This window comes from Chiroxiphia lanceolata, chromosome 13 (genome assembly GCF_009829145.1).
Source record: "Chiroxiphia lanceolata isolate bChiLan1 chromosome 13, bChiLan1.pri, whole genome shotgun sequence".
Classification (NCBI taxonomy): Eukaryota; Metazoa; Chordata; class Aves; order Passeriformes; family Pipridae; genus Chiroxiphia; species Chiroxiphia lanceolata.
Window position 1 is genome coordinate 6,155,559 of NC_045649.1, and position 23,362 is coordinate 6,178,920.

Consider the following 23,362-nt stretch of genomic DNA (forward strand, 5'->3'; position numbering starts at 1 on the left):
GTACAGAAAAATGTATTGTGCATAAACTGAAATTTTATTTATTTAAATCAAAGTCATTTTTATTAATAAAATCTACATTTTTAAATGTTATTGACAAGTATCTGTGTGAGACTTGATTTAGACCTGTCCTTTTACATTAAATTAGAAGACTGGAAAAGACCTGCCTTCATTAGCACTTCTTTTCCTCTAGTCAATCTGTAGTGTTTCTAGATTTCCAGATAGCCAGCCTTGATTCAGCAAGCCTTTCAAGGAAACTGGGGGGAGATGTCAGAGTAGAGAGCTGAAGTGCCAACCCTCAACTGTCTTTTTTGGTACCTGTGTGACTAAGAGGAGCAAACTGGAAGGGTGATGTTATCCAAAGCACAGCAGTGCATGGATTTAATGGGGAAGGGAATTGCTTTCACAAGCATCTGAGAATAAAAATGAGTCACATACAGAGCTGGGATGTTGAGCTTTGCAATTGGATCAAGAGCTGCACAAAAAGGACTGAGATATTTAGGTCACAGCTAAGCCCACTGCTGACAAACACCTTCTGGATGTTTTAGGTGCATGAGCAGAAAGCCCAGAGTGCTTAATCATTAGGTTTGGGGGGAAAAAAAAGTTGAGTCTCTCCTGAGCCCATCTTTTACATTTAAAGAACAATTTTGAACAATCCCACCTGCTGGTTGGATCAGTACTGTCCTAGTAAATAATGCTTCACTGAGACATTTGCTAAAGTGCCACAGTGTTGGTTTTCTTCTTGACCCAGCTTAACACCCTCACTTCAAAGTGAAGAGTCTCAGACACAAACTTGTCAAAAAACTACACTTTCAGAGGTCACAATGCTATGCTGATTGTCACAACATGATGTTTAAAGAGGATTACATTTTGGATTTGTAGTCTGAAAAGAAACAGCTATCCTGATACTTATTATAAATCAAAGACAACTTGGCCACTGAAATACTTATGGTGAAGAGTAGCTTTGTGAAACTCACCCTCCCCGGACACAGCCTGCTCACCATTTTTTTTAAAACCCTCGTAAAGAGTTTCAGTTCTCAAAGACAAGTCTCTGCCTTCTAATGGAAGGAAAAAAAAGTCTAGCTGCTTATTTTATGGGTAACTGCAGAAATTCAGCTGCCTCATTCCTGTATGCCATCCACTTGGAGTACCCAGTGCCTAAGTGGAAAAGATCTCTGAGACTTATGGGGGGAGTTTGAGAATGTTCAAACAAAAGCTGGTACCACCACACCTACACAGAGCTTCATGTACTGACTTGCTGTCTATACAGCACTCCCTACATTGTACTATTTAACATTCTTATTAATATATACAGAGAAGAAAATTATACAAAAGTATCAGTGCAATTGTTTTGCTTCTTACATTTTTTTCTATGTGTTAACAAACTTGGGAGACTTTCAGGTTTTTATTTAAGCAAAAACAGGATAAAAGGACATTAGTTCGGGCCTTCCACAGCACACTCTGTACTGGAACAAACAGCATATATGCCCCAGTCATTAGTTCAGGTAGTGTACAAAATGCACAGTTGAGTTCTAGGATGTCTGGCTGGAGTGATTTCCTCGTGCTCTCCTTTCAAGGCTAAGTTCACTTTGTTTAGTTCACTTGGCTTAACAAAATCTAAAAGAATGGAACCTACATTAAGGCACAAGTGTAGATTATTCAGAATATTCAAATTTGGCTCCCTATGAAAAACAACAGGTGGGGGAAAAAAAAAGACCACACACAAGAAAACACTAAGGGAAAGAATTTGAAGGAAGGCCACGAGATCAGGAATTGCAGAATTCTGGTACATTTTTTGCTCCAAGCTGCACAGAAGACAAAGTCATGCCAGGACAAAGAGGATTGGATACAGTCCTTTTCCTCAGGAAGAGAAAGACTGGCAATCATCAATAACCAAACACTATTTGCTGAGTTAGAAATTACACTCCCTGGTAAAAATTAGGGTTATTTTTGACAAGTTAATTACACGTACAATTAGCGAGGTCAAACTAATTACTGACAGATGGGAATAAATTCAAGTAGAAAAAGCCCTGAGTACAAGAGACCTGACAAAACTGGTGCTGACTGGAGAACAGTCACAAAAGAGAGCAAAAACGCCCAACCAACTGCAGGTATTTTTTTCCATAATGCAGTAATGATTAATTATGTGGAAATAAAGTGTACAGCAATCTTCTTTAAACATTTTACATAACCCTGATTTTTATTTCTTTTACAAGGTATCTGCAGATCCTATTCCCAATTAACTGGCTTCCTTTTTGGTCCAGTCTCAAGTGAGGCTACAAAAGGAGTTACCTTCCCTGGAGAATTTCTGCTGAAAGTATTGCCCATTTTTAGGAAAAATATGGCTGAATGATTCCAATGATTCTGTTTTACTAAGTTTAAAAAACAACAGACAAACTTCTGCAGAAACAGCTGAAGTGAGATGCACTGAACTATAGTGTCGTATTATAAACCTTGTTGCTGTATATGAATATTCTGGACATCTTACAGCCCATATGGAGTCACTTGCTTTCTAAGTTGCTAAAAAAACAACTTAGAAAATGTCAAATTTAATGCTTTAACCGAAGCAATGCAAATTAATAGCACCCTTCATATGGAATCATGTGGACTGTTCTCTGTTTACCAATGTAAGACATCATTACAATTTGCAAATTCACTGACTAATTTCATTGCATGCAAATAAATATTTGCAGTTGAGGTATAAAAGCCTTAATCAGTGTCTTGGACAGTCTTTTTATATATATATAAAAATATACATATCAATTATCCAAGTCAGTAAACCATACTGTCGATATCTTCTGCTGCTTTTAATTTAGTTTTCAGACATGATCTATGGGGAATGCAAGCAAATTCATATTCAGCTAGGACTCAGACATGTCTAATGATTGTGTCCCAAGTTATTTTTTCTGTCCTCCCCAAAGAAAACCCTTCAGGCAGAATATTGTATTAGACCTAAATATTACATAAGTACGAAGCTTAAGCTCTGTCCCAGATAATTAGGTAAATTTAAGGGGAAAAAAAGAAAAGAGGAAAAAATATGCTGTCCAAGGAACATTAACACTTGGAAGCAAATAAAAATAAAGGGGTTTTCATTTGACTGTGATTCCTTTAGTTCTCATCATCCTCATCCTCTTCAATGGGTTCCCGGAGACCTTCGCTGTGACGACTTTTTCCAGCCATTTCCAACAGGGCCTGAGCCTCAGGATCCACATCCAGGATACTCTTCTTACCTTTTGTCTGCAAAAGAAAATAAAATATACTCAATTTAAAATGTCAATATCAGGCTACAGGAAAGAGACACACTCAAAAAAAGTCCATAAGTGATCTGGTTTGCAAGCTTGGCACAATGGAGCAGACACACTTTCCAAGTAAGGTATTTAAGATTCACTGGGATACATCAAATTATTTTTATAGCTGCAGTTATACAAAATAGCCATAAACTTCTCCTAAGATGACAGTGAACTATTTCAAGTTTATTCAGGTTACAAGCCAACCAGAACATCCTGCTTAACCTCACCTTAGTCTGAAGTGCAGAAGTAAGGGTTTTTTTAAAGAAGAGATTCAATTACAATTTGACATTTTCTGTAAACAGTTTGTTCTGTTTCTATTTAGAGCTCTTTGTCAAGTGAAGTCAAGGCCCACGAATTTAGCACGAAAAGAAGTAAAAATTTGAAAAAAAAACAACCAACATCAAGCTGTACAGACCAGACAGTTTAATATGAGAATAAATTACAGGGAGAGAGGAGAGCAGAAAGAGGGCTCCTGCTCATTCCCAGAAATAAACCGAGTGCAGAAAGACTGGCATCAATCGAATCACATAAACTTATTGTAAAACAACAGTAAAGTTAAAGCTACTGATAAAGAAATCTTTTGGGTCTGTTCCTGAACTACAGATTGGGCTTTACTTGAGAGTTTCCAGTGCTTGCTTTCTGTTTTATAAACACTGGGTTTTACTGAACCCCTCCAAGGAGGTTCCTCCTCGAGACCATTCCTCAATATTGGAAACGCCTTTGGAAATTCAGAATAAAGTACTGCTCTTCTGACTCTATCACCTCTTGGCTCCTGAAGGTCTTTCTTGTTGGCAACCTCCATAATTCCACTACTATTTTGCTACAAAATACATGGCACCACAGGGCCAGTTACAGAAAATATTATTAATTACAACAGAGAGAGAGAGTTTAATGAGAAAACTGCAGCTGTGGGTTTTGCATGTTCTGTTCCAACCAGGACACCATTTCACAGGTTCACCTACCACGCTTTCAGGGACATCTCCCACTGCCCAGACTTCCATGGCATCCAGTGTGAAATCCTCTTTGGCTGACAGCTGGGGGCTGTTGTAGGTGGTACATCGAGGTTTGGCTTTGCTGTGTCCCTTCCCATAGTCACTGTCTATCCAGAGCCCGAAGTATCCATGCTGTCCACCCATACCCTGTCAACCAAAGCAGCACATTAAACACTGGCTGCACAGGCAGAACAGACTGGGAAAGTCAGGAAGCCTAGAGAATAAATTGCTGTGCTCAGTGTTTGTGCCACACTTCTATGGGGAGGTTAAAAAACAGGGGATTCTGAGTGAACCTGGGCTTCTGTACCCACATCTCGCATTCCTGAAGACAGACAAGAATTTACTTGAGTGATACTGCCCTCCCTCTACACTTCACAGAATACCAGTATCTGTGAGTTGTACCAGAAATTTAGCTCCTGGCTTTTGTTTATTGACTAACAGTCCCATTTCAAACAGGGTGGCAGTGCCCTGGTTTGCTGCCTCTTTTCCATTTAGAAAAGCATCTACAGAAACAAATAACGTAACTTGATGTTGTTCACTTTCTTTGGAGCAAATTTATTCCACCCTGCTGCAATTCCCAAAGTTAGGGTACATAATGCTGCAAAACTGCAAAGCAGCTTCAAAACAGGTGGTGTGTGGTAGCTCTGTGGAATCTCCTCTGCAGCTGGAGAGCTCATTTGTGAATTTGAGTAAGAGAAGCTTCTGCCACTGTAATGACACAGCAGCAGCAGCAGCTACTTGCAGTGTTTGCACTCTAATTCTGTTGGGCTTTCTCTTCCATCATTTAAAAAGCAGTTAGTGTGGCAGTGAGAGCAGCCAGGGGAAGGATCCTCAGTTACACAGATCAGCTATTTTGTGCTGCTCCAGTGGTGTGGATATGTGCAGTCAATTCTTCCAGGGAGGACACCTAGAAGGACTTCTGTGATAACCAAGCTTGGCAAAAAGGTTTCTTCCCAGAACCTCCAGAAATTTAACCTACATAAAGCCCACCTGCTTGGGTCACACACAAATAAATTCCATCTTAGTTGATTCAGTACTTCAATATACATATTAACTGTAAAGAAAAGGATGGGCTCTATCAGTGCTGTAAGCAGTTCTCCATCATCATTCATAGCTCACACTTTACACTGATGCTTTAACACAAAAAAAAGAAAAAATCTCCTACTAAAAGTGGGCCACAAGGGATGCAAACTTCCTCAGAGAACAAAAAGTGAAATAAATCTGCTCTCAGAAACAGAAAAAAAAAAAAGCAAAAAAAGTCTTCCAAACACAAGCCACAAATCCAATCTCCAAATTGTCATTTCTGAATACTTACAAGTCCATTTGGCATAGTCTGTTGGCCACTGTTCAAATACATGAAGTGGTCATTGTACCCTGTGTATGTGTACACAGCAAGAGAGGGGAAAACAGAAAACAGAAAGCATCTGTTGTCACCTGTAAATGGAAAAGCACCTGAAGTCAGACAACTGGTCACGTAATAACTTGTCTACAAATAGGATAGAAAAATTAATGGAAGAAATGAAGCTGAATAGCTTCAACTATTCACTACTAAGACAGCAGCTGCCATCTCAGAAAGCCAGGAGCTATCTCTCAGCAAGATCTAGACCTGTTGTTTACTCTGGGGTAACTCTGTGCAGAGTCACAGACATTGATGCAATTACAAGCTGTGATCAAGGGCAGTCAGAGGCATGACTAGGACATTATGTCACTGTATGAGGGCACACCTACCACAGGCTGCCTTCTGTCATCTAAAACTGGCCAGCTGCCAGATCTGCACAAACTGATGGGAGTGCAGACACCCTTGGTTCTGACTACATTGATACATAGATCAGTTCAGAGTCAATGACTTGGAGCACAACTTTCATTATGTCCAGTTTGTACTCAGAGGGACCTGTGCTGTGCTTGACTAACACACTGTACGTGCTATTCTATCAGGAAAAAACACAAGGAAATTGTGTAATCAACATAACATAACACTATATTAACTGACTGAAGTGGTAATTATCAAATACTAATTAAGTATAGGAAGTGAGTTTCTGATGTAGCCAAAGCGAGGATTCCCAACAGGACAGATTATCCAGAGCCCATAATTGTTTTTTCAAAAATCTATCACAAAAGTTCTTTCCAAAGAGTTATGGAAAAAACCTTCTCTTCTCCACTGAGGTTTCAAGGGAACAAAAAGTTTAGCTTTTCCAAAGAACTCTTTGGCTGCTGGATTTTAGAGGGAAAACAAAGACAGACAGTGCACAACTGACAACAGGAGGCTCAACCTGGCATTTGGCTCAGATGTTCCTGATGGAACACTGCCATCCTGTGGACAAATTATTCAATCTCTAATAATCTATGCTGTACTTCCTTAATTTTCATTTACTTTTCAACCTATGCAGCTACAGGGCTTGATAAATTTCCCTGAAAATTTGCTCCAAGATCAATAAGTCCTGCAATTTTAAAGGTCTTATCAAACAGCAAATTATAAATATTAATCTGTAACATGCCTGACTGCCATGCTAAGAATAACTCCGCATGTGTTGTGCTTTTTTTGAAAATTAATGTTATTTTTGCCACAGAAAAATACACTTGGGAAGTGTAAGAAACACTGTATGTCATGAAAGTAAAGTGACAGTACCCATGAAGTGGATATTAAGTATCCATTCTTATACCTGCACAGAACATGGAATGTTTACCAGAACCATGGGTTACGAAAAAAAAAAGTGAGTTTTACCTTGAAACTGTGGCTTCACCTCCCAGGAGTGAGATGCAAACCCACCAAAGAGAAAACCATCCAAGTCCTTCAGGATCACTATGCAAGGCCCTTTGTTCACTATGTGCCCACACAACTGTGAAAAGCTTTCCCCGTGGAGCCTGGAAGAGAACAAAAGCCGCCACTTGTGCTGTAGCTCTGCAGGCAGGTGGGAGTTGATGTATATGATGGATGGGATGTCAAAGAGGCTGACAAGTCCTCTTCCTTTCATGCCTTTGCAGCGGGGAACCAGGTTGAGGATGTCGTTGGTTTGGTCTGGGAGAGAATGGAGAACGCGGAGGCCCTGCCTGATCACCACACTGAGGAAAACTGAGACCTGAGGAACTCTGTACACCCAGTCCTCAATGACACTCGGATCAAAACTTGTCTCCAGCAGCTGAGGACCCACAGGTTTTGTCCCATCTAAATAATAAGACATATAGAAACAGGAGTAAGTTTCCCAGTCTGGAAAATAATCAGCGGATTTTTAAGTGTAAACACAATACTTCATTATTTTAATGGACAGGAAACCACACATGAAAGGAGCCATGACAGTAAAGTGTCAACTACAATAAGCAAATGCAACCACAGAACTGAGATCTACCTGTGACATTCATTGGCTGGGCTGTTGTAATTTATAAACACGGGCTCCTGGCTACAACTGAGGGGATGTTCTTTGCAAGACAGCAAAATCTGTTATTACAACAGTGCAAAGACAGACCTACGCTTTGTAAAAGGACATGTGGTCATAAGTACATGATAAATATATTCAAATAAGTAATACTTAGATGCCCATGCATCTAAATGCCCATCATCTGCAAGCCAGGTGTTTGTAAAAGAGACATGTTCCACCACAAATAGTTTTGCATGTCCACCTAACTGGGGACTTCAACCCAAAGCTCTCCTGAATTTAGGGGAGAAAGTTGGTAAGGTAAAATAAATAGAATTCCCATACCATGAGATCAGTGATTACAGGAACGCTGAGATCTGCTACACCAAGGGTGTTTACCTGCAAGCTTCAACTCTGAGAGCAGCTGAGAAGCCAAAGCCTTTATTCCACTGGCAGAATCCCGAGTATTCTCCAAAGTCCAACCTTTCAGTTCCTTCCTGTAGCTCAGTACATGGACTAGAGACATGATCAGATCCTCTGTGAACTGAAAAGATTAAAACATCACCATTTTGGTATTTCTCAGAGGAAATGGCCAAGAGCTTCAAAGGGCTGCCTGAAAATAAAGTCAAACAGAATTGATGCTGTAATCCCAAGGCAGAAACTTCTCTTGCCATGACAAGTCAGGAGCTATAGAAATGCTATTTCGGTGTCATAGGTCTTGAAAAGAAGCCTTTTTCCATATTTTGGACATGTTACTCCATAAAATATGGCATGAAAGAGGGAGTGGAGGACCAAGTTTTGCAGTGGTACGAGCTGCTGGTGAATGACTGTTCTGCGAGATCCCACTCTTTCACCTTGCAAGCTATATTTGATTCCCACAACTCTCCTGCAACTAGAGCTCTAACAAGTACTTTGCTCAATTTCCAGAAGCATCAGTCACATCACAACCCTTGCTGGTTCTTAAATACAGCCCTGCTCTCTTACTGTCCCCCCAACACACATTTTAACTGCCCCGTTTACCTCTTGGATTTGTTTGCCCTTCACGGGCCCTTCTGCCTTGGAGATCATTCTCATTATTATGGCAATCTTCTCATCTGCATTCCCTTTTAAGAGGTCTGACATAAAAATTACAAACTGCTCCTTAGCAATCTGTTCACTCAGCCCAGATGATTTCCCAGGCAGGTCAATGCTTTTCATCCCATTGTACAACCGAACAGTCATTTGCTCTGGCAGTGCCTCCCGTGTATGTGCCTGAGGGAAACAGCAGAGAGCACATTTTATAAGTGAAGAGTAACTAATGTATTCCAGGTAACCTGTGCTGAGATGTAGCATCTACTACGAGCAACAAACTTTCCTCAAAGAACTGGTTTTCCAAGAGAAAAAATAAAAAATCTTTATTTTTATAGTGATTATTTACTGATTCAGGTTGATACTGATACTGGACTTCAGAAAAACAACACTGTAAAGTCTTAACAGGATTTTAGCAAAGTGTTTCTACATGATAACTCTGTTGCAAAGGTTTACAATTTTGCCAGTCAAATATTCAAAATCGTGTTTCATGTCTGCTTTTGACAGTGGAGCTCACAAATATTTAAAAACAAAGAGAAGGTGAAGTGTTTGCCATATCTCAGTTTTGGCCTCAAGACAATGTGTTTAACTCTACGTGCACGTGCAGAAACAATCCTGAGGAATTTCCCTCTGCATATCAACTAACTGAAACATGGAACAAAGTTGGGATCACTTGATTTTTGTAAGGCATCCCTGATGTTAAGACAGGTGAGATCAGGAGTTATTCATCTGAATGGCATGCCTGGCCCTTTGAACTGAAATCTGATACACATCATCACACATCACAGCTTTGCGGGGAAGATCTGACTCTGGATTCAACTTTCACAGTGTTCAAGATAATTACATGGTTTAAAAATAAATCATCTCAAATACATGCACACACTAGGACATGATTACAGAGTGTCCTCACTGTGCACAGCATGTTGAGGACCTGCCTTGACTGTTCTGCACAGGGGTGTAGCCCAGTGGGGACTATGCTGAAATCAATGGAGCTGCACCTGCCAAAACCACTATTCCAGCTCCATTTACTGATTTGCTGGCTCAATACCACTCCTCTGGAAGCCACCTGGGCTGTTCCTATTTGATGCTAATGGCTGTTGCTGGGCATAGAGAGATCCAATATCCCGAGCTCTACCCTACTTTCACTGACGTCAGTGGTAGAATTCCCATTGATTTCAGCAGGAGCAGAAATAGCAGCCACAGTCCTTCACATCAGTGCTCCATATTGAGGGAAGGATGGGCACAGGGGGTACAGCTGTCTTTGAGAGGCTTTCTGAAAGTGCTGCATGAGCCTGAAGTGGGAGAAGCAGCAGGGAACACAACTAAAACCTTATACTCAAGGGCTTTTTACTTCACACTGCTGAATCACCTACCTACTCCCTACCTTATCCTGCCCACCACTCGTTTTGCTTTTAGCTCTTCCAAAGAGTAGACCTGGGGTGCAAAGAAAGGAGATCTGTAAAAAACGGAACCTTTAATAAACATCCAACTGACTCACTCTTCTGACAGTTTAGAATCCTTGTCCTTCAAGAAAGGATCTAGAGATTCCTGCTCTGCCTGCTTCCCAAGCTGTGCAGTGCAGCCTGCTCTGGCCCAGAAGCCGTGTAGTTTCCTTCTAGCAAAGCATGAGCCTAAGCAGAGTCCATGAGGCAATGCCTGGGGACTCATCAGTGTCACCAGACTGTTGCTAGAACAAACCTGCCACATCTCAGTCTAGCCCAGACATGAACAGAGTCACCTATGAGGCAGGAATGCCACAGGCATTGTCTCTGCACCAAGGAACTGGGCACCTACAGCCAGCCTTCCAAGATTTGAATGTAAGCTGGCAAACAAAAAGGCAGGAAGGGAAAAGACAAACGTTCATCAACCATCACACTGATCTAGAGGTAAAGCTAGAAACAACTTCTTCCAGGTCCCAAACTGGTAAGAGACACCAAGGACAGGTTCTTGGATAAAGCAGTGCTGAAAAGCTGGGCAGCAGCAACACTGTTTCCAAACTAATGGCAGCTCATGAACAGCCAGGCTGCAGAAGGCTAAAGCTGGTCTGTATGCAGAGGAACTGCTAAATACCTTAAAATAACCTGCTGCTTCCAATGAGTTTAATTTGATCCCATTAGCTGTGTAACATACATAAAAATGCACTTTACCACTACATTCATTTGGCCACTTAGCTCCTGCCTAACTGAAGTTATCAACCGTTTCAGCAAATCATTTTTCTCTTTTCTTGATTAGAAAATTAATTCAAAGTTAATCAGAAGCATATTGCATGTTAATTAGCTAAAACAGGGAACCACAGCTTAATCAGGCAAAATTGAATTCTCTCCTTTTAGTGCAAGTGAAGAGATTAGAGGTGGTGAAGCACTGAGGGAGACAGATATAACCAAATACAAACTGACTTTGTGACAGCTTCTCCAGAAAATCTGTAAATAATCCCACACTATAGATTCCAGGGGGGAAAATGTTATTCCCATTTTTCAGGTTGCTGTAAAAACATTTCCATACATCCCAATTTACCTCAGAATCAGGAAAGCTGCAAATGGACCCAACAGTGCAATGTAAGAGATAAATAAAGGCCTGAAATTCACTACTCATGTTAAACTGTAAGAGAAAGTCAAAATCCATCCCGCCCAAAACATTAAGTATTCAATTGAGATGAGCAATCCTTTAAAAGCAACTACTGCCACATCTTTAATTTCTTTCTGGAATTCTGATTGATTCACTACATCTCAGCTATATCATGAATAATAGATCGTCTTGCCTGTAGTGCTGCCAGAGTCATCGTTTTCTTTGTAGCTTTGGCATTTTTTCCTCCAGCTGAGCCACTTGATCCCGATAAGGTATCAAATACTCCATCAATGTCAGTCTGCTCCTCAGGAAGAAATCTGGAAAGGTGATTGTGATAGGCATTGCTTTCTGCATTTCCCATCTTTTCAACCTGAAGCAAAGGAAAAAGAATTTAAAAAAAAAAAAATTAAACACAGAAAGGTATCACAAGGACCATGGAAGACATATCAAACTGACTAACATACCAGTGCAAGTTTAACAAGAAAAGCAAACTACTACCCTTCCAGGAAATTATTAAAACTAATGTTTAGTCTCTGTATTCACTGAGACTTAATGAATTTGGAGAACATCTGTAACTGTGCTTTAAAAATTGACAGTCTGACAGCTCTTTGCTAAAAACCCCCATCCACCAATGCAAACATCATTCAAGTCTCTATCAAATGGAAAAACCAATATGATCTAATGGTTAAATTAGCTTATACAAAGTGACCATGAGTCTAACAGCTGCAATACAGCCCTAACATGAAGGAAAAAGCCTGATTATGGATTATTTATGACAGATTATGCTACATCATTCTGATGCATTAATGGACCGAAGCTATGTCTGCCAATATGATGTGGCACTAAAACACCGTCAGGGAATAGCCTCTGAAAGTGACGAGAATGTTTTTTTTCTAAGGACACAATACAAAAATATTTTGAAACAAAGTAACAAAAACATTTAGGAACAACGCAAGACCCATTAAAAACACACAGGTTCATGTGAAGTCAACAAATCAGTGAGAGTTGGTACCCACAGAATTAAGGTTGGCAGGGGAGGGTTGGTTTGGGGTTTCCTTGCTGGCTTGTTTTACACATTTAATGGTACAACTCCAATTTCTCTCACTGTCCCAGGAGTCACCTGCACTATGGAGATTTAATTTTTAGTGTTGTCTGGGCCATGTGCTCTGTCTTTCTCCCTGGAGCAGCACAGCACAGACCTAACAGTGCCACAGCAGGGCCTGAAATCCCAAATTCCACCATGACCACAGAGACAGTCACCACTGCCAATGGCCTTCCCATCTGTCTGGGGTAGACACATGTCTGGGGTGACAATATAAAGAAGGTAAGACGTGGAATAAAACATCCTTTTGTAGTTTTCTTTCTGTAATTTCCACGTCCTTCCTGACACCTCTTTTTCGGTTTGTGATTCCCAGTTCCACGGGAATCTCTTTTTGCAGACAAGGCCATCACACAGCCCTTCAGCCTCCCCAGAAGGACACAGTGTTGAGCCTAATGCAGTATTTTTATTGCTAACTGCTGCGTTGTTTACCGCACACAAGAGGCCGGGTCGGGCAGCCTCACCTTCAGGCCTAAAGCCCTGTTTTGCCTGCGAGGAGAATTTCGATCGTGGGGTAAACCCCGAAGAGTGAATGGAAACCACCGTGACCGTGACGACACGATTAATTTAAAGCAGCGAACCGCTGGAGAAAGAGGGTCCTTTAAAGGCTCATTTCCCGCTGTGCTCAGCCCATCCCTCCCCGCCCGGCGGGGCAGCCCTGGCATGTGTATATGTGTGTGTATGTATGTGTGTGTGTGTCCGACCCCACCCGGGTCACAAGGTAGCCCTGAGGCGAGCCCCCCACCCTGACAGACCTCCCCGCTTACCGGCAGGGCTCCCCGGCCCCTCTCCGCCCCCGGGACCGTCACACGGAACCCGGCGCCATCCGGCACCTTAGCCCGCCCGGCCGGGGCGGAGCGCGGCCGATGGAGCCGCCCTTCAGGCGGCGGGGAGGGAGGGACGGACGGGAAGGATGGAGGAAGGCAGGGAAGGGAGGGACGGGGACAGCGGGGCTTTCGGCACCGCGAGCCCGAGGGGAGAGGCGGGCGGTGCCGCAGCCCGCTGCGCAGGGCGATGAGGAGGCGGCCTGAGAGCTCCGGAGACCGGCGAGACCGCGGCGGCCCCTTCTCCCTGAGGACATCCTTCGCCTTCAGGGGATCCTCCTCCCTGAGGGAACCCTCCTCTTTGAGGGAAATCTCCCTGACAGAACTCTCTTTCCTGAGACAGCCTTTCTCCCCGGGGAGACCCTTCTCCCTGAGGGGACCAATCCTCTCTGAGGAGACCCTTCTACCTGAAGGAACCCTCCTTCCTGAGATGTTTCTTCTTGTCCCTGGAGGGACTACCTGAAGGAACCCTCCTTCCTGAGATGTTTCTTCTTGTCCCTGGAGGGACCTTTTCTCCTAAAGAGACCCTTTTTGCTGAGAGGACCCTTCTCCTCGAGAGGACCCTCCTTTTTGAGGGAACCCTCCTCTCTGAAAGACCCTTCTCTCTGAGGGAATCCTCCTCCTGAGGGGACCCTTTGCCCTGAGGGGACCCTTTGCCCTTTTTGGAGTGACCCTTCTCTTTGAGGGGATCCTCCTCCCTGAGGCGTTTCTTGTCCCTGAGGGGACCCCTTACCCTGCAGAGACCCTCCTTTTTGAGGGAACTCTGCTCCCTTAGGAGACCCTTTTCCCTGAGGAGACCCTTCTCCCTGAGCTGCTCTGGCCCTAAAACGTTTTTCAAAAATAAAAGTAAAAATTCAGAGCTGTAGCCGGGGCAGAGCGAACACCCCCAGCAGCCCCTATTAGAGCTGAGGTGCCGGGATGGCCTGTGCTGAGGCATTTTAAAAACCATCCCAAAAATTATGCCCGGAAGATCTGTGGCAGAAGGTGCTGCCAGCCCTGATCTGTGCTGGAAACAGCTCTTGGCTTTTGGGAAGGAAAAGGCTGTGTTTAATGTACACACACACACACAAAAAAACACACACAAACACACACACACACACACAAACACACACACACACACACAAACAAACACACACACACACAAACAAACACACACACACTGTTTCATTTTCAAGGTAAACAGTCAGGGGCTGGTGGATTTCAAGGGCAATGGGGAGCAGAGGGAAAACACAACAATTTCTCAATGAATAGGTTAAACTTCTATCTCCTGACTGGCAAAATCAGTCTTGTCTGAGGCTGAGGGGTAAAAAGGCTGTACAAGGGCTGAGGGACTAATGCAAGGTCATGGGGATTGTGCTTAGAGATCAGCCCTGCACTTCAGTCAGACGCGAATACCTGTGAGAAAAATTAAAACTTCAGTGGTCACAAAACTAGTCCCAGAATTCACTTTTTTTTCAGGTTAACAATTTTGTATCTCACTTACATTACTCAGCAGCATTCTCCTTGTACTTTCAGCCACAGGATTTGGCTCCTGTAACATACCAAGGCCTTTGCCTTCATAGCAGTGACACCTCAATCGACTGTGCTTTGTCTGACTCCAGTTGGTTTCCTCGCAGCCCAAGCTCACTGTGAAGACTCCTCCTCCTTCCAGCCCGGGGGAAGACCTGCAGATTCCCACAAAGCTGGTGCTGTGTGAGTTCCTGCAACCAAATGGAACAGGTTATAAGCTTTGGAATATAACTTTTAATTATAGTTTGATCAGTGTGCTTTCAATAGAAATCCTCTATGTTCCTTTATATGTGCAAAAGAAGGAAAAATAAATAAAAAAAAAAAAAGTGTTGTCCATAGAAGGTATTAATGCCCCATCCCTGGAAGTTTTCAAGGCCAGGTGGGACGGGCCTTGGAGCAACCTGGTCTAGTGGAGGGTGGCCCTGCCCATGGCAGGGTGTTTGAACAAGATGATCTTTAAGGTCCCTCCCAACCAAAACCATTCTGTAATTCTATCTGTACCAGCCATGGCAGAGCTCCCCCTGTTTTATTCTCTTTCAAGAATGAGTAAAAATATTTATAAAGATAAGTTCTAAAAATACCCGTTTTATTTTGGTTTGATTTTGTTTTTTAATCTTCATGGATGCAAAACTTCATAAAAACATGTAGAATATTCTTCTTGCTGCCAGATGAGAGTTAGAAACGCGTTGACCAGAATTCCAAGGTGACCACGTTTGAACCAGTGGATACGGATTTCGACTTGTTACAGTCACCACTAGAGGCACAGGAGTTACCCGGCTTGTATCAGCAGGGTGAGGACATGGCAAGTAAAAGTGAGGGAATTAATGGGATGTTCATGTAATGTGAGCACAGTCTGGGCTAGTGGAAGGTGGCCCTGCCCATGGCAGGGACGAAATGATTTTAAGGTCCCTTCCTACCTAAACCATTCTAGGATTCTATGAAATTCGGCGAAGTTCATCTGGAAACTGCTGGAGGCTTAATTGCCCACACGATGGCATCGCATGTTTAGAAAGTTCTCTGTGGAGCCTGCACTGAGGGCTTCGACACTGCTGAAAGTGTGCTTAGATTCCCACGTTTACAGACAGCATTTGTATAGAACTAAAAGCTTAAATAAGATATTTGTTTCATCCCTTTCCCGTTAACTCTGCAAACATAATACATGACCATGATGACCAAACTCGTTTCTCGGTGAAAGTCCCTCCCTGGGCTACAAAAACAGGTCCTGGGAAAAGTCTGTTGAATGATTTCTATCAGCTTTAATGAATTTCCACTTGATGCCAAAGAAGAAAAATGAAACATACATTACAAGAAAAACAAAGTTTTCGCATTCAGGTTAACTTTTTTTCTCTTTAATTTATTTTTAAAGGATAGTATTTCTGTGGACATAGTGTTTCACATAGAATTGTGTGATTTTTAATTTAGAAGGGTTGTGTTTCATATTGTAGCTCTGTCTGGAGGACCTCTTTCAGTCTGGAAATACAAGATTAGAGATTCTGGTCTAACCTACCTTGCCCTAAGACTGACTGACCAGTATCACCTTCACAAACATATGATGATTTGATGACCTTTTTCTCCAACTACTGAGCGCAGAAGCAGCCGAAAGCTGCTAGAGGGTACCTGGCCTGCCTTAGCTCCAAGCAGCCAGTTTTGCAAAGACAGGTTCTGCTTTAGCCTCTTTTGTTCAAGTCCCTGTGAACTGTGGGTTTATTTGCCTTGTCTGTCAATCTAAACCGAGCTTCCTGCTGCTACTGGCTGGTGTTTTGTCACTGCCTGTGACAGTAGGCTGTAAACTGCAGGGTAACTAACTCTTAAGGCCACAAGGTACTCACACTAAATCACTCAGATTATGCTCCTGCTGCGGGGGAATTTCCAGGTCACAAATTGATACCCTCTCATCGCCTTTTTGCACCAAGAGTGTATGAAATCAAGTTAAAACCGAGTGTATAAGGGCAACAGTTCACAGAACTCCTGAAATGAGTAGCCACTTCCTCATGTATATTCTCAGATACCCAGCAGAGCGAGTCAAGTGTCTCCAGCTTTGTTTCTGCCAGTAAGAAGGAGAGAATACACTAAGATGCCTTTTAAGGACATTCAGGAATATACTGGTGTATAAAAAAGAGGAAGAAAATGCAAGAGGGTTCTAAAAACAATTGTGGCTAATTTTGTGAATTGCTGATAGACTTGTGTTTGTTTGCAGAGGGAAAAAACCAAACCCACAAAACCCCAAACTGTTTTATTTAAAAGACTGTGTACCTTTGACTTGCATAAAAGGAAGATGTTTGGTTTTATTACTTTGCCAAGACTACAGAAAATCTAAATGGCCTTAGTTCCAAATAATTCTCATATCAGTAAAGTCTCTCATTTCAAGTAAGTCTCCTTCAGTTAAAGGAAATTATTGCAAGGTAACAATGGACTGTAAATTATGAGCTGAGCAGCTGTGTCTTTATATCAAGCACTTCTGTTTTATCTAGATTATCTTTTATTTCCTTTAAAATTATTTTTTCTCCTATCTTGAGTTAAAAGAGAGAAATTTTGCTGCTCCTCAGTTTTGCAAATGTGTGTTAAGGTTGTCACCCTCTCTGTCAGTGATGCAGAGAATCATTCTGATTCACCTTTGCACTGTGTTCTTATTGAAGGCCTGCTGAGAAAGGGACCCTGCTGTGCCAAAGACTGTGCAGACAGAGAGACAGGATTTCTGTTCCCAAGAGCTTATAATTAGCTACATTCACACATACATTGAGCAGAACACAAGTCTTCTCAGCCACAGACATCAGAGAACTCCAAAAAATGGTGAGACCACATCAGTGGCATTTTTCAGCAGGGTATTTTGGGAACATGTTCACCTTTTGGGAAGGGGAGGTTGGGACTATACTTCAAAATAAGCCATTAGGTTTCAACACTCTCTTGCAGGCTGTAGTCTAGATAAGGACTAGTGTAAATCACATGGAGGAAACATATTTGATACTTTTAACTTCCCAGTTATTACTCAGCATTTCAGTTACATCATATTGCAGAACTCTGGCCCTGGCAAAAGAGGTCAAACGACCTCTTGAAAACAGGGGAGTTAAATTATAAAAGACTTTTGTGTGTGTTTTGGAGTCCAGTGAACACAGAAGTCATTGCACCTCTTTTTAAGGCCATTTAGGCTCCGTGTTTCCTGTTTTGATGTAGATGATGTATTTTTACAAGCCATCTGCAGTCACAGTATGTGGAATCCTGCAAAAATATTGATATTTGATGAAACTAGTTGCAAGCCCAGCCCACTGATCATCTTCTAGTGTGACCTCAGCATAGAATTCTTTTGACTTTAAAAGGTATAGTCCAAACCTTCCCCCTCATGTCCTTTTATATCCGTGTTGTTCAGCTCTGCCTGTAATTGGCTGCTGGGACAGCTCTACCTTTGCAGCTACTTACCTGATTTGCCTCTGGGGTTCTGTGGCATTGCCATATTTGGGTAAAAGAAATGGTCTGACTCTCATAGAACTGCGTTCTTAGGCAGACACAAAGGAAGTTCTGGGTTTTGCAAGGCTTTGTACTTCCTTTTAGAAAACCCTCTGCCTGCTAGTAACCAATTCCCATCTATAAAAGGAGAAAGAAACAGTGCAGTGAAGAGATGCATCTGATTATTGGGGGTTGGAATTAAATTACCTTTATGGTCCCCTCCAAACCTTTCTATGAGTCTTTGATTATGGGTAGAGATTATAATATGCAGCATCTTAGAAAATGTGGTTACAGATTGGATAAAAGCCTCCTGTCATAGCCTATTAACTCAGAGGAAATGTGTTGTTGCCAAGATGCAGCTGCTACATCTACAGCGAAACTGCAATGCCTGACTTTACTAAACTAAATTGTAGCATGTCTTGTGTGCATATAGATCATAAACATTGCTCTGGGCTGTGGACTAGATCCTGGTGACTGCAAGAAGTGCATGACCCATAGTGAGGGGGGAATATGAAAACAAAGCTCTCCTAGACTGCCCTGGCTTTGTCTTCCTTGAAATACTGTGGCATTTTGAGTGAGGGTTGGATCCAGGGATCCTTTCCATCCTCTATGATTCTGTGATTAGGGCTGTTACATGGGAAGAGGAGGTGGAATTATTACACAGCTAGATCAGATAGTCAGAAGGTGGGATAATTAATGTGCAAAAATATTATAGGGCTTAGGCTTGGAGCATCACTGAAGATATGAGCTGTTGACCATGCTGACTTCTGGACTCCACAAAACAAGAAGTTAAAAACAAGCTGTCTGGAGTGAGGAGAAGAGATACTTTTTTTCTTTGACTTTGGGAGAATTAGGAGGAAGACATTTTGCTTTTCTTATGCATATTTCCTTCATAAAAAACACTGCAAATTACCAGCTAGCCTAGGTACATATATAGTTTAACAATCAAAAATGAGGAACTGGGACTGACTTGGTTCTTACAGGATATTTACATAGAGAAAAAGCTGATTCCAATGTCTTTTCCAAGTCAGCTTTCTTGCAGCTTGCTGGATGTAGGAAGTGCTGGGCATCTGAAATATGAGAGGATCTCCTTTGGGTCGGATGTTCACAGCATACAGCACAAGCAGTACAGCTGTTTGTATTGCTGCTCCTGCTGTGCATGCAATTGTCATTGTTCATGCCACTGAGAAATGTAGTTGTGCATCAAACTGGAAGAATATCCATCTACTTCTGACTGAGGGGGATTGACTTGGCACAGAGAATTTGGGCTTCACAGCTAAAGTCCTCTCCACCCCTGCAGGTTGTATGAGGGGGAGCTGTAAGGCCTTCACATGCCCCAGGTTTGTGCTGCTCTGTACCTGTCAAAACAGAGAGAGGGTTCCTGGTGCATCCCATGATAAATGGATGACATTTGGGGATGTTTATGTCGGCCATTTTAACACACTTTTCATATAGTTTGATACACATTTCTTATAAACCATTTCATAACAAGACCTATGGCCCAGGTGTTAGGAGATCTTTCACTTTAAGGAACCATCTGCTATAATCTTCATATAAACCAGAACTAATTTAACAAGGTAAATAATCCTTGTCAAGGGAGCCTTCTCCATAAAATATGCAACCTGTGATCCTCAGAAACTCTACACAACCATTTCTGTTTATTTTCTGCTTAGCCCAGGCCTAGTTTGAATTAAACAGACCAGATTACTCACTGCATTACCTAACCCTCTGTATTGTTTGTAAAGGCTTGCAGTCTGTGTTTAGTGAAAACTGCAGAGGAGTAGAGCAAGTCTGTAACTGAATAAAGGAGTCAAATGGTAGAATTCTGTCTCTCACTGAACATCAACAGTCCTTGGGTTTGTTTCTTTTTTTGGTTGGTTGGTTGGTTGGTTCAGTTTAATTTTGTAGGATTGGGTTTTTGTTGGCTTTGGTTTTTTGGTTGGGTTTTTGGTTTTTTTTTTTAAAGGCTGCTTTCCATGGAGGAATTTTAGAATTTGCTCAGAGTATTTGTTCTAATAAGGAAGTTTTCCATAGAGTCTGATGATGCATAACTGGAGCTGTTTCCATATATAGTACTGCAGGATGGAAAGCAGAGGATCCTTTTGCTGTGGATGGAAACAGAAGGTCTCATTTTCTCAGAGAACAGCCTGCATTTCAGCTATTTCAATTGTAATGTGGGCAACACTACACACAGTAGCACTGTGGCCCAGTTTTTTTGAGCTGGACATGAACATAGATCAGCTCACAGTGTGCTATCACAGCTGTGACCTTGTGCTCAGACTGCTTGGTCTATCAACCCAAAACCCTGGAAGTGTTGATGCCAGCAGAGACAACAGGGTGGAAATAAAATGCAAAAAATCAAACCATTTTAGAGCACCGTGTCTGGCAAACAAAAACAGGGTTTGAGTGGGAGATGGGAAAATCTTGGTAACATTCCTGAGCTCATTTTCACCCTTGTTCAACTCCTTAACTCATGTAGACTCTTTCTCTTCCTCCAAACAGTGGGAGAGAACCCTTTAGAACAATCTCAGACTTGCAGTTACTAGTGAAGGAAGACTTTTTCAGCAGGGCAACTGTGTTTCTTGGCAGTGTAAAATATTTATACCCACCATGTAACAAGAAACCAGTGTTTTGTCCTCTGTTGTTTGGAAAACTCTTAGGTTTTGAAAATAAGTGATGGAAACATGACCATGGCCTGATTTTAAGAGCCATTAAATAAACTAATAAATTTCTTGCAATTTCAGCTGTTTGTGCAAAGTGACATTGCACTGGTTTAATTGTTATGTGCGGGTCCTTTTCCCACCACCTGGGCTGGGTTGTATCTTTTTGTGCTGCACAGTTTATTTTCCACCATAGCTCATCTTTTTGACTGCTCCCCATATTCCTGTCCAGGTGTGGAGTGTGTCTATCAGAGTCCAAAGTCTTTGGCTTACCTGGAGTAAACAAGTGCCCACAACAGGGTGGTTATTGCCCAAAGCAATACTTCCCAAACCAGTGCAGATTGTGGGAGCATCCAGTTGTTGCTGCCTGCTCAGTGCTGGGATCTCTGCTCCAGAAGTATCTGGGAAAAGGTGAGAAGGTGAGACACCGGATATGTGTGAGTGAGGAAGCTGTTCCTGCCTCATGCCTTTCCCAGGGGCGTATATATATATGCATATATACCATATATAGTGTGCAGTCATGTCCCTGTACTGCTCAGCATTACCAAATTACTCCAATCAGTTGCAGGGTTTTTTTAATCAAAACTTTGGGCTATAAAAGCCAGGTTTTGGAGCAGTTTCTTATGTGATCCAACAGCTTCCTATGCGATCCAGCAGCTTTCTGTGTGATCCAACAGCTTCCCGTGTGATCCAGGTGTGCTGCCTACTAGAGCCATAAGCTGTGGAAGGAAGTTAGGGCAGTAAATTGCTTCCATCTCAGTGTTTATCCCATGTGTGGGATAAGTCCAGTACCTTCACAAAACAAGTGTGGCAGATGTGTCTCCCACAGCTGCTCTCCAGAACAAAACGCAGCAGCTTTCTCTTTGTTTTCTGTTTTCAGGTTGTACTTTATCTCATAAGAGTGAAACCATCATTAAGAACAAATAGTCTTAAACTGCAAATCCAACTATTCTCCACAGCACAATGAGCTGTTAAAGGTCAGACTGGCTCTTTACAGCTTGGGCCCAATTATGCATTACAAACAAGCAAGAGGATAACATGCTTTTATCCTGAGTAAGGTACCGGTTAGACCAAGATCATAGCAGAGAGCTGTGACAGCTTTGAAGGGCTGCCTGTAAGTCATCTGCTGCTGGAGGTGACTCAGAGAGTGTGTCCCCAGAGAGGGCTCAAGTTGCAGTTTAAAGCAGTGATTTCCAACACTAAACAGGAGATACGTGACAGATCAGAGTCCAAACCAAGCTCTGCCTATATACTGGGCTCTGCTGGCAGCTGATGTGGGGAAGGGGAGATTCAGGGTGGTGGGGAGAAGAAGGTGAAGTGATGAAATGCTCTGTGTGATTGGTTGGGAGTGAAAAATGATAAAAACCTCTCTTTTTCTTTTTCCCCAAGGTCTGTTCTTGTCTTGCTCTGTGGCCTCAGGCAGGTTAGTTGTACATCTCTCCATACAAATCCTACAAGAGCAGGGTGTAATGGCCCTGATTTTTCTCAACTGCTGTAGCAACATGCTTTCTAACAACACAGGGAGGAAAAGTAACAGCACCGTTGTTACAAGTTCCCCTGAAACCACCTTTTATTCCCATCCTGCAGAAGGACCCCCCTTGCCTCAGGCACCTCCTTTCAGAGCTGATGTACCTGCCAAGCAGGAGTTGCACAGAATAAAACTGATTCCTGTGGCTTGAGGTGCATCAAAAAACCACTTTGCACTCAAAAGCAGCCACAAATCTGGCAGGAGCATGAGGCCACCACCAAAACTGGGTGTTACACGATACCTTATTCCACTTGGGAAGAGCTGGCTGTTTCTATGGCTACTGCTGCCTTTCTCTCCAACACACCAACCATTGGTTCTGATGAGATCATATTGTATTATAGAAAAAAAATCACTCACATACTGCTTTACACTGCAGCATTTGTTGAGCTACTATATATCTGACTTCCTATAATAAAGACATTTTCCATTTAATGTATTCTTATAAAGGGGTAGGATTTCCCTCATCTCTGATTTGTAAATGCATCCATTTTGGCCTTGAAAATCCTGGTTCTGGTTTCCATGACAACAGGCTTGATATTTGAGGCTATTTCTTCCCCTTACTTCATCTTGGGTGGGAAGAGTTTCTGTCCCCTTCCAGTAGCAGTGCAATGGGCAAGCAAAATGGTTGCCTTGAAGGAGAATGAGCAGACCTGAAACCAGAAACTTCAGCCAGCTTTTTTAAACACAGGTGAGAAATGCATGAGAAGAATGGCACCACAAACCTAGCACAGGCTTGAGTCAGATTTTTTGTACACAGAAAGTCAAATGCACATATAATCCCAGGAAATTTTAGTCATGTACCCCCCTGTCAGGTATTTAACAAACTGATCTGGTAGCCCTGAATAGCGCTGTGTTGGCACATGGCAAAATAACCAGAGGATCTCACCAGTCTGTTCATATTGTTACTCTGTAGATTAATTAGTACTGAATGCACTTTATTATTTGAAATACATTCTCACTGTCTCTATTTTTTCCCTCAGTACATCCCATCTACAGTACTGGACTGCCAGGACTGTCTCTTTGATAGATCATTCACAGA

The 23,362-nt window shown here is 42.3% G+C and overlaps 1 protein-coding gene and 1 long non-coding RNA gene across 7 annotated transcripts; one reads left to right on the forward strand and one right to left on the reverse strand.

The window, feature by feature from the left end:
* Window positions 1-13: 13 nt before the first annotated feature.
* Window positions 14-13,236, reverse strand: MEAK7 (MTOR associated protein, eak-7 homolog). Of its 2 annotated transcripts, none has more exons than XM_032701606.1 (8): window positions 13,129-13,236; window positions 11,456-11,632; window positions 8,650-8,880; window positions 8,029-8,173; window positions 7,002-7,442; window positions 5,595-5,713; window positions 4,250-4,426; window positions 14-3,234 (listed from the first exon to the last, which is right to left on the reverse strand). In XM_032701606.1, the coding sequence occupies exons 2-8, from the start codon at window positions 11,621-11,623 to the stop codon at window positions 3,106-3,108; spliced, it is 1,410 nt and encodes a 469-aa protein (XP_032557497.1). In that variant the 5' UTR covers window positions 11,624-11,632; window positions 13,129-13,236; the 3' UTR covers window positions 14-3,105. The 2 variants fall into 2 exon arrangements, with proteins under 2 accessions (XP_032557497.1, XP_032557498.1); XM_032701607.1 differs by lacking the exon at window positions 13,129-13,236 and adding an exon at window positions 11,094-11,179 and having other exon boundaries at window positions 11,456-11,564.
* Window positions 13,237-13,646: 410 nt separating this feature from the next.
* Window positions 13,647-23,152, forward strand: LOC116793644. 5 transcript variants are annotated; one of them, XR_004359548.1, is made up of 5 exons: window positions 13,647-14,904; window positions 15,363-15,485; window positions 17,331-17,484; window positions 21,028-21,206; window positions 22,185-23,152. It is a non-coding gene; the product is annotated as an uncharacterized LOC116793644 (long non-coding RNA). The 5 variants fall into 5 exon arrangements; XR_004359549.1 differs by lacking the exon at window positions 22,185-23,152 and adding an exon at window positions 21,676-22,141 and having other exon boundaries at window positions 16,140-17,484; window positions 21,028-21,214; XR_004359546.1 differs by lacking the exon at window positions 22,185-23,152 and adding an exon at window positions 21,676-22,141 and having other exon boundaries at window positions 21,028-21,214.
* The last annotated feature ends 210 nt before the right edge of the window (window positions 23,153-23,362 follow it).